This window comes from Lepidochelys kempii, chromosome 2, assembly GCF_965140285.1.
Source record: "Lepidochelys kempii isolate rLepKem1 chromosome 2, rLepKem1.hap1, whole genome shotgun sequence".
In the NCBI taxonomy this organism is placed as follows: domain Eukaryota; kingdom Metazoa; phylum Chordata; order Testudines; family Cheloniidae; genus Lepidochelys; species Lepidochelys kempii.
The window spans coordinates 222,909,719-222,924,649 of NC_136381.1; the positions used below are offsets into that span (position 1 = coordinate 222,909,719).

At 40.5% G+C, this 14,931-nt stretch overlaps 1 protein-coding gene across 2 annotated transcripts in view; it reads right to left on the bottom strand.

Moving 5' to 3' along the window:
* Positions 1 to 8,955: 8,955 nt before the first annotated feature.
* CASD1 (CAS1 domain sialic acid O acetyltransferase 1) overlaps positions 8,956 to 14,931 on the bottom strand; it is a 61,277-nt gene continuing 55,301 nt past the window's right edge. For both annotated transcript variants that reach the window (XM_073333919.1, XM_073333918.1), the window contains 3 exons: positions 14,462 to 14,539; positions 13,311 to 13,403; positions 8,956 to 11,502 (listed from right to left, as the gene is read on the bottom strand). In XM_073333919.1, the coding sequence (XP_073190020.1) occupies positions 11,254 to 11,502; positions 13,311 to 13,403; positions 14,462 to 14,539 (420 nt within the window). In that variant the 3' untranslated portion in view covers positions 8,956 to 11,253. The remainder of the gene's footprint in view (positions 11,503 to 13,310; positions 13,404 to 14,461; positions 14,540 to 14,931) is intronic.

Genomic DNA, 14,931 nt, shown 5'->3' on the forward strand with positions numbered 1-14,931 from the left:
TTCTCTCTAATACTTATTTGCTTTACCTGGTAAAATGTAATGACTTAGAGGCATTCATCCATGCAACAAGGTACTTTTAAAAATCTATGGGTTTGTTAAAAGGGTGTAAATTTATGTCTCCGTGCATATAAATATATATTTATCAGAATATCTTCCTAATCTCCTAGGTAACATTTTCCTGAATATTTTATTAATTTCTATGACATTTCTATAGTCTTCATTCAAATATGGTTGACACAAACCTTCAGAACTCCTGCAGTCATCTGGCAAAGGGGTCATCGTAGTGGATCCCCATTGAATTGGCAGGATCATGACGCTGGGGCTGATATTCTGCTTTTAACTCATATTTGTGCTTTGTTTTTCCAGGATCTGTATTTTTGTTTTGCTGTTACACTAGTTAAGGCTACATTTCAACTTTAATAGGACACTTTGAACTTGAGGTACAAAACTATACATGCTTTAAAACTACTATCATCTGATGGCCAATGTCTTTTGGATTCTGAGCATCTGTATTTCTTTAGTCTATAAGTACAAATTTTAAATAGCCTCCTGAGCTGGTGTGACATATCCAAAACCCAGTGTATTAGTGGCATCTACTGATTTGTGAGAAAGTTGTCACAAGGCCTGCAAACTCAAACTGGTGAGCTCTGGATGGCAGCAAGAGTCTTTTCCTTACAATAGAAGTGTGTTCTCTAAAGCAGTGGCTCTCAACCTTTCCAGACTATTGTACCCCTTTTGGGAGTTTGATTTGTCTTACATACTCCGAACTTTCACCTCACTTAAAAACAACTTGCTTACAAAATCAGACAAAAGATACAAGTGTCACAGCACACTATTACTGACAAATTGCTTACTTTCTTATTTTTACCATATAATTATAAATCAATTGGAATATAAATATTGTACTTACATTTCAGTGTATAGTATATAGAGCAGTATAACAAGTCATTGTCTGTATGAAATTTTAGTTTGTACTGACTTCGCTAGTGCTTTTTATGTAGCCTGTTGTAAAAAAAAATAGGCAAATATCTAGATCCGGGGTTCTCAACTTTTTTCTTTCTGAGGTCCCTCCAACATGATATAAAAACTCCACAGCCCACCTGTGCCACAACTGGCTTTCTGCATATAAAAGCGAGGGCCAAAGTTAGCAGGTAGCAAGCAGGGCAATTGCCTGGGGCCCCATGCCACAGGGGCCCCCATAAAGCTATGTTGCTCAGGCTTTGGTTTCAGCCCCAGGTGGCAGGGCTCAGGCCCACAGGCTTCAGCCCAATGCAGGGGGTCTTCGGTTTTCTGCCCGGGGCCCCAGCTAGTCTAACGCTGGCCCTGCTTGGAGGACCCCCTAAAACCTGCGCACAGTCCTCCAGGGGGCCACAGAACTCTGGTTAAAAACTCTAGGTGAGTTGCTGTGCCCCTGGGAAGACCTCTGCGTATGCTTAGCGGTACATGTACCCCTGGTTGAGAACCACGGCTCTGTAGAACAAGATGACCAAATGCCACATCCACAAGCATCAATAATATTTCAACTACTAATACTTGGGAAATAAATGATTAAGAATCATGTGATGAAGCAGAGAAACTGCCTGCCAGCACACCAGGGATTAAAGAGAACCTTTGTGCCCAGCTAGCCCTGCCCCGGTATACCTGCAGCCAATTCCAGGCCTGGAGCGGGGAGAACAGGAAAGAACCTGGCTGAGTTTGGGGCTGACTGGTGAAGAGGCAGGAGCCAGCTGCCTCCCTACCTGAGAAGAAAGGTCACAAGCCTGCCAACCAAGGCAGCCACCTGGGTGTAAGCACTGTCTCTCCAGCCAAGGGAGACTGCAATGGAGACCTAAGAGCTTCTGACACCTGAGGTAACTGAGTGAAGCCCAGAGACATTTTGGGGCTCGGCCTCACTAACTTGCAGCTGCCCTGCCTGAAGGAGCCTGGGAGCGCAGCAGAGCACAGCCCAACATCCACAAGGGGCGCTATGGAAGGTGAGCCACCCAGTGAACTGGACTAGAGGGGCCAGGCTCCAAACTGAAGAGACACTGGCAGGAAGTAGCCCAGGACAGTGGATTTAGACTCCAGGCCTCCTGGCCTTCCAAGCTCCCTGTTACAAACCATTTTACAAATTTCTTCAACTGAGGCTTCCCCTTATGCTGCTTCAGAAATATCCACAACATGAGTTGACAGACTAGCTCTGACATTCACGGATAGAGGCTGAAGAGAAAAAAGTACAATTCAATGCTTTTTATTGCTCTATAAAATAGTTCAGGAAAAGGAGCTGGGTAATAATAAATTAAGGTTGCTTATTTGTAACCAGTGTTCTTCAGGATGACTATATTCATGCTTAGGGGTATTGCACTGCCTGCTGGCGTCAAACAATAGAACCGTCTCCAAGCAGTGCCCACTAGAGTGCACGTGGATCCCCTCCTAATCCTCTCCTCAGCGTTTCCACACATTCAGAGGATGAGGCTACATAAGGGGTGCTGCACTCTCTACTGCCTCAGTTCCTTCCAATACTAACCCAGAGAGGCCATAATAGGACTTTGAGAAAGAGGGTATGGTGGGTGGGAAGTCTGAATATGCAGAGTCATTTTGAAGAACAACTCCGGGTACAGTAACCAATCTTATTCAGTTCTTTGAGTGGCTCTGGGTAGTCCCACTTATGGCTAGTTTGACAAGCAGTGCTGAAAACCCAGGAGGTGGGAACAGAGTCCTAATTAAATAACGATTGAAGCACTGCTCTGCCAAATGTGGCATCCACTCGTGAAGCTCGATCCAGAGTGTAACATTTAGTGAATGTGTGCTCTCACTTCCAAGGAGCAGCTTTGCACGTTTTCCTAATAGGAACATGTTTACGGCAAGTGAAAGATGCTGCTACAGTACTAGTAGAATGATACCATACAACAGAACACATGGGAATTTCTCCTTTGTTTAAACCACCTGGAAATAATCTGAGCAGACTCGCCCACTGACCCCTAGTTTTCTTAGCATGAGAAACAATCCACATGATCTCCTAAACTTTGAGTTCTATTTAAATAATATATAAGAACCCTTCTAGCAGCTAAACCATGTAACACAGACTCTCCTTTTTAGTATGAGGTTTTTGGGGGGGAGGGGGAAGAAACCCTAGTAAATTCAAGAAACAGACCTAGAAATACTTTTTAGTAGACTGTTTTCTAGAAGTCTACAGTATATTCTGTACCAATAAGGAACATGAGTGTTTAAGACTAGTCAAAGTCCAATAGCCCAAGCAGTCAGATGAAGAAACTGATGATCTGGATAAAGAATGCTTCCTTGTTGCTGTGACAAGAGATTTGGATACAGAGGAAGATGCATGTAAAAACCATTTGATAGCTGAAGCAGGTCCATATACTGCTGCTGTTTCAGCCCAACTGGGGCAATCAATATAATTTTTGGTTTGTCCTGACTAATCTTTTTAATCACTTTCTGAATTAATGGAAAAGGGGAGGAAGCATACATACAGCTCCTTCCCCAGTGCACAAGGAAGGTGTCTGAGATGGACTGACTATCCCTGCTCGCTCTTGAAGAGAAGAGACGCTTTTTGTTGAACCTTACAGCAAACAGGTCTACATTGGGCCGACCCCAACTGGAGAGGTCTTGTGCTACTTGATCCTTCAGGGACCACTTGTGCACCTGAGAACAGTCCCTACTGAGACAATCTGCAAGCATGTTGCTCTCCCCTGCCAAATGCTGGGCCACTGGATAGATCTCATGAAGAATGCACCAGTTCCATAATCTGACTGTTTTGGCACATGCATCGAAAGAATGAGGACCCTCATGTTTGTTCACATAATACATAGTTGTACTGTCCATTGCTACCTGAACAACCTTCCCTTTTGTGTGAGGAAGTAAAGAGCTGAGGGCCAAACGAATGGCTTTTAATTCCAATTTAATTTACATGCAAGCTCTTTTCTTGAAAAGCCCAGTGACCCCAGAGTGTAAACCAACTTAAATGGGCTCCCCCATCCACTATTGGCTGCACCTGACATTATTGTGAGCAATGGCGAGGGGGATTGAAGAGGATGTCTCTGAGAACATTGGATCTGTCCGTCCACTGCTATAGTGAATTTAGAACATCTTGTGGCATGGTGACAAATGTTTGAAGACTATCCTGAATGGGTGTTTAGACTTGAGACATCCAATGCTGCATCAGTCTCACTCTGAGACAAGCAAAGGAAGGAGTTCTGTAAGTGAGAGCTGCCATCAAATCCATGAAACCCAGGAAGACATTCACTTTATAGAATTGGCAGGTTCGAATTGGCAAAACCACTTGCTCAATTTTTAGAAACCTGTTCTCTGGACGAAAAGCTTTCCATGCTACTGAGTCCAATTGAGAACCTATAAATTTTTTTTGAGTTGGACCAATATTTGTTGTTGTTTTTTTGACATTGAGAAGCAGACCCAGATCCAAAAAGCGGGAGATTGTAAACATGATCTGTAGTAACAGATCCTTGGGTTCAGCAGCTTTTAGCAACCAATTGTCCAAATATGGGTACGCAAAAATACCGCGTTTTCTTATATGTGCTGTTACCACAGAAAGGCACTTTGAAAAGACTCTTGGTGCTGTGGACAGTGCAAATGGAAGTACTTGGTACTGGAAATGGCATCCCACCACCATTAAATACGGATATTTTCTACGACTGTGTCAGACAGAGATATGAAAATAAGTATCCTTTAAATAGAGTGTGGAGAACTAATCCATAACTGTAAGCATGGGAGTTACGGAGACCAGAGTTAATATATGTTCGGATGTTCCAGTTTTGTATCTGTTCAATTTTCTTAAATTTAAAACATCTTTTTTTTACGGTACCAGGAAGTATCTTAAATAGAACACCTGACCCCACAGAAGTTTTGGTACTTCCTTGACAGCTCCTATCTGGAGCAGCTTGTGTTATTCTGTATGTAGAATAACCTCATGGAGAAGGTTCCCTGAAAAGAGGAGGGGAATTGAACTGAATAGTGTAGCCTCTCTATTATTTCTAGTACCCGTAAGTCCAATGTAATCAGCCTCCATCTGTCAATGAACTGCCTATCCCCAAATAAAAGGATGGATGAATTTTTCTTGATTGGTCCACAACTTTTGATCATCAGATCAGATCTGAGGCCTGGTGTTCAAGGACGATGAAGAAGGGGAAGCAGATCTGTTCAGCTTAGATCTGGATCTGAAAGACCTCTTTTTATGCTGGGTCTGGAATGAAGATAGAGGCTGCTGTTGCTGATGTCTCTGATTTGAGGAAAAAATAAGCAGATGACTGAGGGTAATATTGCCTCTGATATCAAAAAGGAGTAGAAGATTTCTTTCTGATCCAGGGATAATGATAAAGAGAAGGAGCAATGGATCTACTTTCCTTTAATTTTCCAACAATGTATCAGTCTTATTGTTGAAAAGACTTTCCCTTCAATGGGGAGATCTTCCACCTTGATTCTAGTGTCAACAGCCAAAGTGTGTCCCCGCTGAAGAGAGCGTGCTATAAGGCCAACACCTCAAACCATCTATGTTGTCTTATAGTTGTTGGCCAGTTGGAAGACTATGTTGGTAATAGTGAGATTGAACTTGGCTCACTGGGAAAGAAGTAGTTGGCTGTTGGAGTTTGACTGTCCAGTGTTGTGGTGGCCTAGCATCCTGCTCCATGTGTTAGAGTCGGCTCTCACACGATCAGTGAAGTCTCCCAGGACAGTAAGTTTTTCCTGGTATGGCACCTGTTTAATGGCCTTGCTGAGGTCTTCATAAAAAGCTTCCTTGACCTCATCTCTACGAGTCATTGTCAGCACATAGGCACTGATAACAGCGGCGTACTCTAGACAAGTTTATGAGGAGCAGTATAAGTCAGTCATGGATTCCCTTGGAGAGCGAGTCAAGCTTGTGGGCAATGTCAGACCATATGGTGAAACCTACTCCTGACTGTTTTGGCTTGTCCTTGTCATTCCAGTAGTATATGTAGCCTGCTCTCATGTCCTCAGGGTGGGATTCATCAGCAAGTCTGGTTTCAATAGGAGAATGATGTATTATATCTCTTCAGTGTTTTGGCAATAAAGGCTATTCTTTGTTCTGGTCTTTGGTCATTATCAAAAAAAGTTCTGACATTCCATGACCCAAATGTCAATCTGTGAATCTTTGTTTTATTTTTGTCTGCCAAGTTGGGTGACCAGCCAGGAGCAGTAGCCTGATAGATATGGAAAGGGTAGATTGTGCTTAAGGTTCCTTTTCAGTCCCCTTTTCCCTGGATTGGGGAGAACAGCGCTGTGCCTAAAAAGGCCTGCTTCTGTCACCTCAGGAGGATATTAGCTCCAAGCTCTGTATCTGCCATTCTGCAGTGAACAAACTTCACCCTAAGGTCGCCTTGTATAGAGTTGTGACTAAGGACTGCCAGTGGCATCCTCTGCCTGTCCCAGTCGCCACTTCCCTATCGCCCCAGGACTCTGGTAAGTTGATTGGGTTGAATGAGTTGATGGCTGAACAATGTACTCTTTTTCCAATAACATGGAGCACTGACGGTCAATGGACTTGTAGCTGCATTTGGGCTTCTATGACAAATTTTCAATACATAAAGTGTCAACACAACTGTTATATGGCACAGATTTAATGACTCAAAATTTCTAATTTCCAATTCGATATGAAACTAAATTGAAATATATTAATAGATCTTGTGAAATTAGTTTTTGTTTCTATACCGAAAGTTGCTTTTTTCTATTGATCGTTGAATATTATCAGTTCAACTGAAATAAAAAAATACATTTAGATATAGGAACAAGAAAGCACTGATTATACATAATAGCACTGAGAAATGTAAGTGAATTTCCAAGATTATTACATATCTGTTGTCAGTTGAAGATCACAAATGACAAGTCTATAAAAAAATGAGCTTTATATAGTCTGAAATGGGTCTGGTGATGTTAATGGTTTGGTATCAGCACACCTCTTCACTGTCCTTTTTGTAAAAAGCAACATTGATTTCAGACAAGTTTATTCCATCTCACGTGAACCCGATATTTCATTATTTACATATTACAGATAATTAGAAATATGGACTCAAAACTGTAGCTAAATAAAAATAATTATATTAAATTATATAAATTGAACACCACATTGGGATAGTTAAAAGTGTTAGCATGTAAATTCACAGCCCTATTTTGACCATATGATGAAGATCCAAGGGGGAAGAACTGAAACTCCATTGTATGATTACAATAAGATTGAAGTGCACCAACTTAAATGAACAGAAGGTTTTCAGGGTTTTCTTTTTTAGATATATGAAACATCAGTTTTTGCAATAAATACACTAGATAAATACTTAATTTACCTACAGGATTTTGGTTGCTGTTTTTATTGGGTCATGATGCCTACATAGATTCCAATGCTATGGTAATTGCTATGGTCAACAATGGATCTCAAAGAAGGTAATGATGCCTCATGTCATAGGTTCAAAGAAACTGAGCTGATCCTGTTGGGGTTTTTTTTTTTTTGAGTGGAAGAGATGCCCTGGTCGATATTGCAATTAATGGATATAGTTATCTTCCCATTCTAATACTATTAGTTTCAGAAGGCGTTGCCTAGCTCTGCCAACCTGATATGAAGAATATTCCTTTATGTTTTCATTCTGCATTTCATCTGTTTTTAGCTCCTAAACTACCACACACCTGGAAGAGAAATGCTGGGAACTGAGATAAGGGGCCTGCATCCCGTGTATGTTGTGGATCCATGTTCTGCTGGAGTTTCTTTGTACAGCCATAGAAGGAGGTTTTGGGGGTGGGCCTAGTGGATTTACACCAATTCATCAGTTAGGCCTAGAGTTGCCAGGTGTCTAGTTTTCGACTGGAACACCCGGTCGAAAAGACACCCTTGCAGCTCCAGTCAGCACCACTGATTGGGCTGTTAAAAGTCCTGTTGGTAGCACAGTCAGGCTCCCTACCCGATTCTGCGCGGCTCCCAGAAGCGGCTGGCATGTTCCTCCAGCTCCTAAGCATAGGAGTGGCCACGGATGTGCCGCACGCTGCCCCCTCCCCAAGCACCGGCTCCGCAGCTCACGTTGATTGGGAACCATGACCAAAGGGAGCTGCAGGGACGTGCTTGAGGGTGGGGACAGCGCACGCTGCGCAGAGCCCTTGGCCGCTCCTGTGTCTAGGAGCTGGATGGCCATGCCGGTCGCTTCCTGGGAGCCGCCTCAGGTGTCACCCAGAGCCTGAACCCCTCCCTACCTCCTGCACCCCCTGGCCCAGCTCCAAGCCCCCTGCCCAACCTTGAACTCCTCATTTCTGGCCCCACCCCCAAGCCCCCACTCCCAGTGCAGAGCCCGTACCACCTCCCACACCCCAACCCTCTGCTTCAGCCTGGAGCCCCCTCCCACACTCCAAACCCCTCGGCCCCACCCTCCCAGCCTGCAGCTCCGTCCTGCCCCCTAAACACTTCATCCCTGGCCTCACCGTCGAGCCCTCTCCCCCTCCCCCTGCTGCAGCCTGCTGAAAATGAGAGACTGAGGGTGGGGAGAGAGCAAGCGGCGGAGCGACAGGGAAAAGAGTGGGGAGTGAGGTCTCAGAGAAGGGGCGGGGCAGGACAAGGATGTTCAGTTTTCTGCTGTTAGAAAGTTGGCAACCCTAGTTAGGCCCCCGCACATGTGAGGGTTGCTGAATCCCTGAGGCTACAGTAGTGACAATGAAACAGCCACACTGTGTCACTGGCTTGTTGTGGAGAATTCCTTCTCTCCACCCCACCTTGTAACCACATGCACAGCCCTGTTAATTCTGCTTCTGTTTGCGAGAGTGAACATTTTCCCTTAGAAAAGGATTAGCTGAATTAATGGTGGGTAGGGAATTATTTTGGAGGTGCCCTATAACCTGAACCTCTGCCTTTGGCTAGGCATACTACTAAGTTACCACTGATTTAGGTTTAAAACAATAAGAAAAATATAACAAAGAACCCCTAAGTAATTGATGTTCCTTACAGTACAAAAATAAGCATCCACAGCACATTTATTTAATGCTTAAATTACTTCATATTTTCACATAACGTTAAAAGAAAATATATTTTCTCCCACATACAGTAACAGCAAACAAGTGCACTATTTCAAACATTAAAAATAATCTTCATCCAAATCTGTACAACAGATAAATAAAAATTATATCTACAATAGTTTGTGAAGAAGAAAACCAAAAAAATTCCCCCCAAACTCACTTTTTCTTACTTCCAACAATGGTATAGATGTAGGTTGTACATCCTGTCCATAGCAACTATCTTTACAGTGCTCAGCTATACCATGTCTTTCAATAAATCAGATGTACTGATCAGTGGCTAAGGATGACTTCCCAAACATTGGAAATAATGTCCAAAAAGAAAACACAACTGAGAAAATGTTGAGTATCTTTCCACAAGCTTGTTAATAAAACTAGGTGACATGCCCAAGGTTGTTGAATTAATGCATTAAAAGTTTATTCTTGAAACATGTATTATCTTTTATCTTGCTATCTTCCTCTCATTACTGGTGCCACCATTCTTACAGAAATTGTTTTCTTTACTGGAACAAAATTTTGCAGCTTTTCTTTCACTGTCAGGAAAGTTTTCCAACAGACACAGGTGGCTTTGCAAGTTCGGACTCCACAGTTCAACTGAGATAACATCAGCAAATACATAAATATCAGACCACTTACTGTATAAATTAATATTCATATAGTTTTTCATTACATATAATTGCACATATGCTGAGAAAACAATTGTCGTATTCATTGAGTGCTAAACAGTAGCCACCAAAAGGAGGACTGAACAAAGATGCACATGAACCTCCAAGCATTATGTAAGCCAAAAAACGGTGAAGACTATTATTATGGTTCAGTGGAACAAAGGATCACCATAGTTCCACTGAATTTGCAGAATTTAAAATTACAACCTACCAGTTCTAATTTGCAGTGCTATTTCTTTCAGTTCTATGCTGTATGCAAAAGAAGGTTACATGATAAAGAAAAAAACCTTTGATTATTAGTTTGAATCACAGCAACAAAGGAAAGATACTGCTAAACAGGAATGAAAGAATTGGCTCTTCTAAACAATGAACCTCAACCTTATTTCATTGTTATTTTAAAAAGGGACCCATTGTCTGCAGTTGCCCAGAGTGCTAGTGAACCAATCTTTCCCATGCAGGCTGGCTCTCCATACCTTCACTGAAGACATTATTGTAAGATCTAACATGGCTCTAGCTCCCTAGGGAGACCTAGTTCAAGTCATGCACGATCTGGGGGTTCTGACATTGTTGTGCCCCTGCTATGCCCTTCTCTGTAAGATCTGAATACAGTAGATGTATGACTGGAAAAGGGTGGGAATTTTCCCAGCTTTTCAATATTCAGCTGAAATATTGTTTATCTTGGTTTTTTCAGTGGGGCTGTATTAATATTGTGAACTACAGAGACTTTGAAAGAGCAATAATAGGAAAATGCTGATGAAAAAGCAAACATACCTGTAGAAAATTCAAAAGAAAATTACTTATGCATTCCTAACAAATCCCACATTTCCTGAACTGAAGAATATTTCCTGAAAACTGTCTTCAGAAAAAAAAAAAAAAAAACACCTATGAAGTACTATGTAAACCTGGCTAGAATGTTACATGGAATCACTTTAAATTGAGAGGGTTTTGTTCAATGCATAAAGGGTTTCATATACTACATATTAGCTACACCCAAAATATTGATCCCTAAACAGTGAGTTAACACTCAGTTTAGAAAAATGACCCTGATTACCAGTAAGATAACTTCATTTTGAAATTAGCAAAAAATGACCATTAGCTAAAGATTACACATCAGGTCTGCTTTGTTGTTACAAAAAGTTTCTTGAGGAGAACAATTAAAGCATGTCTCATGTATACTGAAGTATGCTAGTAAATATCCACGAGTTAGGTGTATCAAGGTAAAGTTAATTCAGTAATCTCCAAATTATGCTGCCAAGCCACCCATTTCTCTTCTTCATGTTATATTTAAACAGATATGTAAATACATATCCAGTAGAAAAAAAACACTTGTTTTTCACATGCAGTTCTATACAGTGCATTCTTGTTTCTCGGGTTCCTTTGAGAAGAATATTACACACAAAATATGTACATTTTCATTATATACACATTCAATAGACTTCATTTAGATGTCCTTCTGCTGCTGCTTAGCACTGTACAAGTATTTTGTATCGCCAGTTAAATATTTTTCTTCAGGCAGACACAAAGTAAGCCGGAAGTAAGTTTTAAGGACTTCTTGAAGTTAATGCCTTGATTGATCTTAAATTGCTGACAAAAAGAGGAGTCCAGAAAAAAACCCAACTATACATAGCAGCCTTCTAAGCAGAGTCGCATTATCTTTAGGAACAACCATCTGTGCTAGATCGTTCGTGATCTGAGAAATTTCATGTGCCACACACACAAATATAAAAGTGCTGACAATTATGTTGAGCGTTGGATTTCCAGGAATGAGCACCAAGATCCCCTTCGTATCTGCTGCCAGCCAGATGTGGTATTGGCAGATGAACAGCTAGAAGGAAAATAGATTCAGTTTACAATTTTAAATATAAATAAGAATATAATTATTACTACTACATTAGCTAACATAGGGCTTACTCCTGTTAAAGGGGTAAACAGTGAGGTGGCAAAGTTTGCAGATGATACAAAATTACTTAAGATAGTTAAGGCCAAAGCAGACCGCGAAGAGTTACAAAGCAAACTCACAAAATTGGGTAACTGGGCAAGACAATGTCAGATGAAATTCAGTGTTGATAAATGCAAAGTACTGCACACTGGAAAACATAATCCCAACTGTACATACAAAATGATGGAATCTAAATTAGCTGTTACCACTCAACAAAGAAATCTTGAGTCACTGTGGATAGTTCTCTGAAAACATCTGCTCAATGTGCAATGGCTGTAAAAAAGCTAACCAAATGTTAGGTACCATTAAGAAAGAGATAGAAAGTAAGATAGGCAATATCACAATGCCACTATATAGATCCCTGGAACACCCACACCTTGAATACTACCTGCAGTTTTGGTTGGAAAAAGTACAGTGAAGGGCAACAAAAATGATTAAGGGTATGAAACAGCTTCTGTATGAGGAGAGATTAAGAAGACTGGGACTGTTCATCTTAGAAAAGAGATTGCTAAGGAGAGATATGATAGAGGGCTGTAAAATCATGAATGGTGTAGAGAAAGTGAATAAATAAGTGTTTTAACCCTTCACATAACACAAGAACCAGGGGTCATCCAATGAAATTAACTGGCACCAGATTTAAAACAAGTACTTCTTACAGTCAACCTGTAGAACTTGTTGCCAAATGCTGTGAAGGCCAACAGCATAATCGAGCTTAAAAAAAGGCTTACATAAGTTCATGGAGGACAGGTCCAGGGATAGCTATTAGCCAAGATGATCAGAGATGCAATCACATGCTTTGGATGTTCCTAAGCCTCTGACTGTCAAAAGCTGGGACTGGATGACAGGGGATGGATCACTCAATCATCCTGTTCTGTTCATTCCCTCTGAAGCATCTGGCACTGGCCACTCTCGGAAGACAGGATAGTGGGCTAGATGGACCATTGGTTTGACCCAGTAAGGCCATTCTTACATTCTTATGAGTATCAACTAAATATAAGGTGGGACAGATTATTAAGCATAAAGGGATAAAACATGATGAAAGAAACCACCCAAAATGAAGTGGCCAATTAACACCTCTGCAGTCATAGGACACAGGAGGGTTAGTAGGTTACAAATTGTTGGGAACTTAAATTCGTAACTCTGATAGACATTAAGGGCACACCTTCACGGGCAATGTTAAAGTGCTGCCACGAGTCGCGGCATAGCACTGGGAGAGAGCTCTCCCAGGGCTCTAAAAAAACCCTACATCTATGCGGGGCGTTTCTACCACGGTCTATACTGCCACGTTACAGCGCTGAAACTTGCAGCGCTTAAGGGGGTGGTTTTTCACACCCCAAGTGAGAAAGTTGCGGCGCTGTAAAGTGCCAGTGTAGACAAGCCCTAAAATCATAGTCTCAGAGACACTGGTTTATGGCTCATTACAACAAGTGGTAACCAACAACCCTCCTTTGACCTATGACTGAAGAGGTATTGACTGCCCACTTTATTATAAGTGGTTTCTTGCAACATGTTAAATGCTTACACTTAACAATGTCTCCCTAGTATTTAGCTGTGATACTCCGGTTACCTTTTTTACTATTTTACTATGTTTTTACTATTTATTCAGTTACACTACAGTGTATATTATAAACCCACCAGTTATAGATTTCTAAAATGAAACACCCTATTATTGCATTTATGATCACTCTACTTACCTCTAAAGAAATTCTGCCAAACCAGGCAAAAAATGAACTATATACAGAACGGGCATATCCAGGAATGTTCCTGATGAGCACGAAAGCTAAAATCTAAACAGAAAGAGATTCATGTGTGAAAAGTAATTGAAAATAGATTATGCATTATAACTCAGTAGGAAAATTAATTTAATAAAATATTTTTCCTATATATGTACATATTATAAACTTTAAAAATACATGCAGTATATACGTAATATAAGCACGTGCATAAATGTTTGCAGGATCAGGGCTACACCTTAATGGAGTAGAATCTCAGAGTTACAAACACCTCAGGAATGGAGGCTGTTCGTAACGCTGAACAAAACGTTTTGGTTGTTCTTTCAAAAGTTTACAACAGAACATTGAATTAATGCAGCTCTGAAACTTTACTATGCAGAAGAAAAATGCTACTGTCCCCCCCCCTTTTTTTTTTTGAGTAATTTATATTTAACACAGGTCTGTACTATATTTGTTTTTTTGGGGGTTTTTTTTTGGGGGGGGCAGGGGGGGTCCTCTGCCTCTCCCTGATTACATACTTCCGGTTCCAAATGAGGTGTGTGGTTGACTGGTCAGTTTGTAACTATGAAATTCTACTGTATATGAATTAGTATTCAGGTACTGTGTATGGCCATGAATGAGTATTTTAATTTTTATATATAAAGATATCTATATTTATTTTACACAAGGGTATATATGTAATGCATATATACATTTATACACACACACACACACACACACACAAACAAAAACACACACATACACAGATATGCACTACATATATACCCTCGTGTAAAATATATATAGAGATATCTTTATATATAAAAATTAAAATACGCATTCATATATCTATGTATGTGAATGTACACACATACTGATATAGCTACACTCTTACATTTATACACAGAATAGAATGAAAATGTGCTGATACAATAATGTGCTGTAAATAAAATGCTAAATTTTAAACTTTATATTACACAGGTCAAGGAAAAATAACCAGCAATGCAACAAACCCTTTTTTCACATTCATACATGAAAATGATGTTCATCAACTGATGTGAAGTGCTAAAAACATCAGAGACAGACTATATTATATTTTTTAATAGAATCTAGAGGAAAAGGAGCATAATTACCTGCACCACAGAAACAGAAGGATGCAGTTCATTGCACTCAGTTTTGTTTTTACAGCTACTAGCCCAGATAGAGTAGGTCTACAAGATATAAATATACATATCAGTCTGTTTGATGACTGTGCTTAAGAGATTTTAAAATGTTACAACAGGATAAAACATTGTAAAATATGTTAAAACAGCAGCGGTATGGTGTGAGGAGTCGATTCTTTACACTTTCTAGTTAGTTATGCATTTCTCAAACACGGTTTTGCAGCTGATGAATGCAATAATTATTTGTACTCTAAAATATAAAAAAGCCCAATGCTGACAATTGTATTAATCACACTTATACATTAGCTCATTTCTTGACTGTTTATACAGGTCATCTACCACACTATTCTTACTAAGATCATCCAAGATAATCAACTGGAGAAGCTGTAGTATTTAAATCTACAATAGAGTAAAAGGGAGGAAAAAAAAAGAGCCCAGTG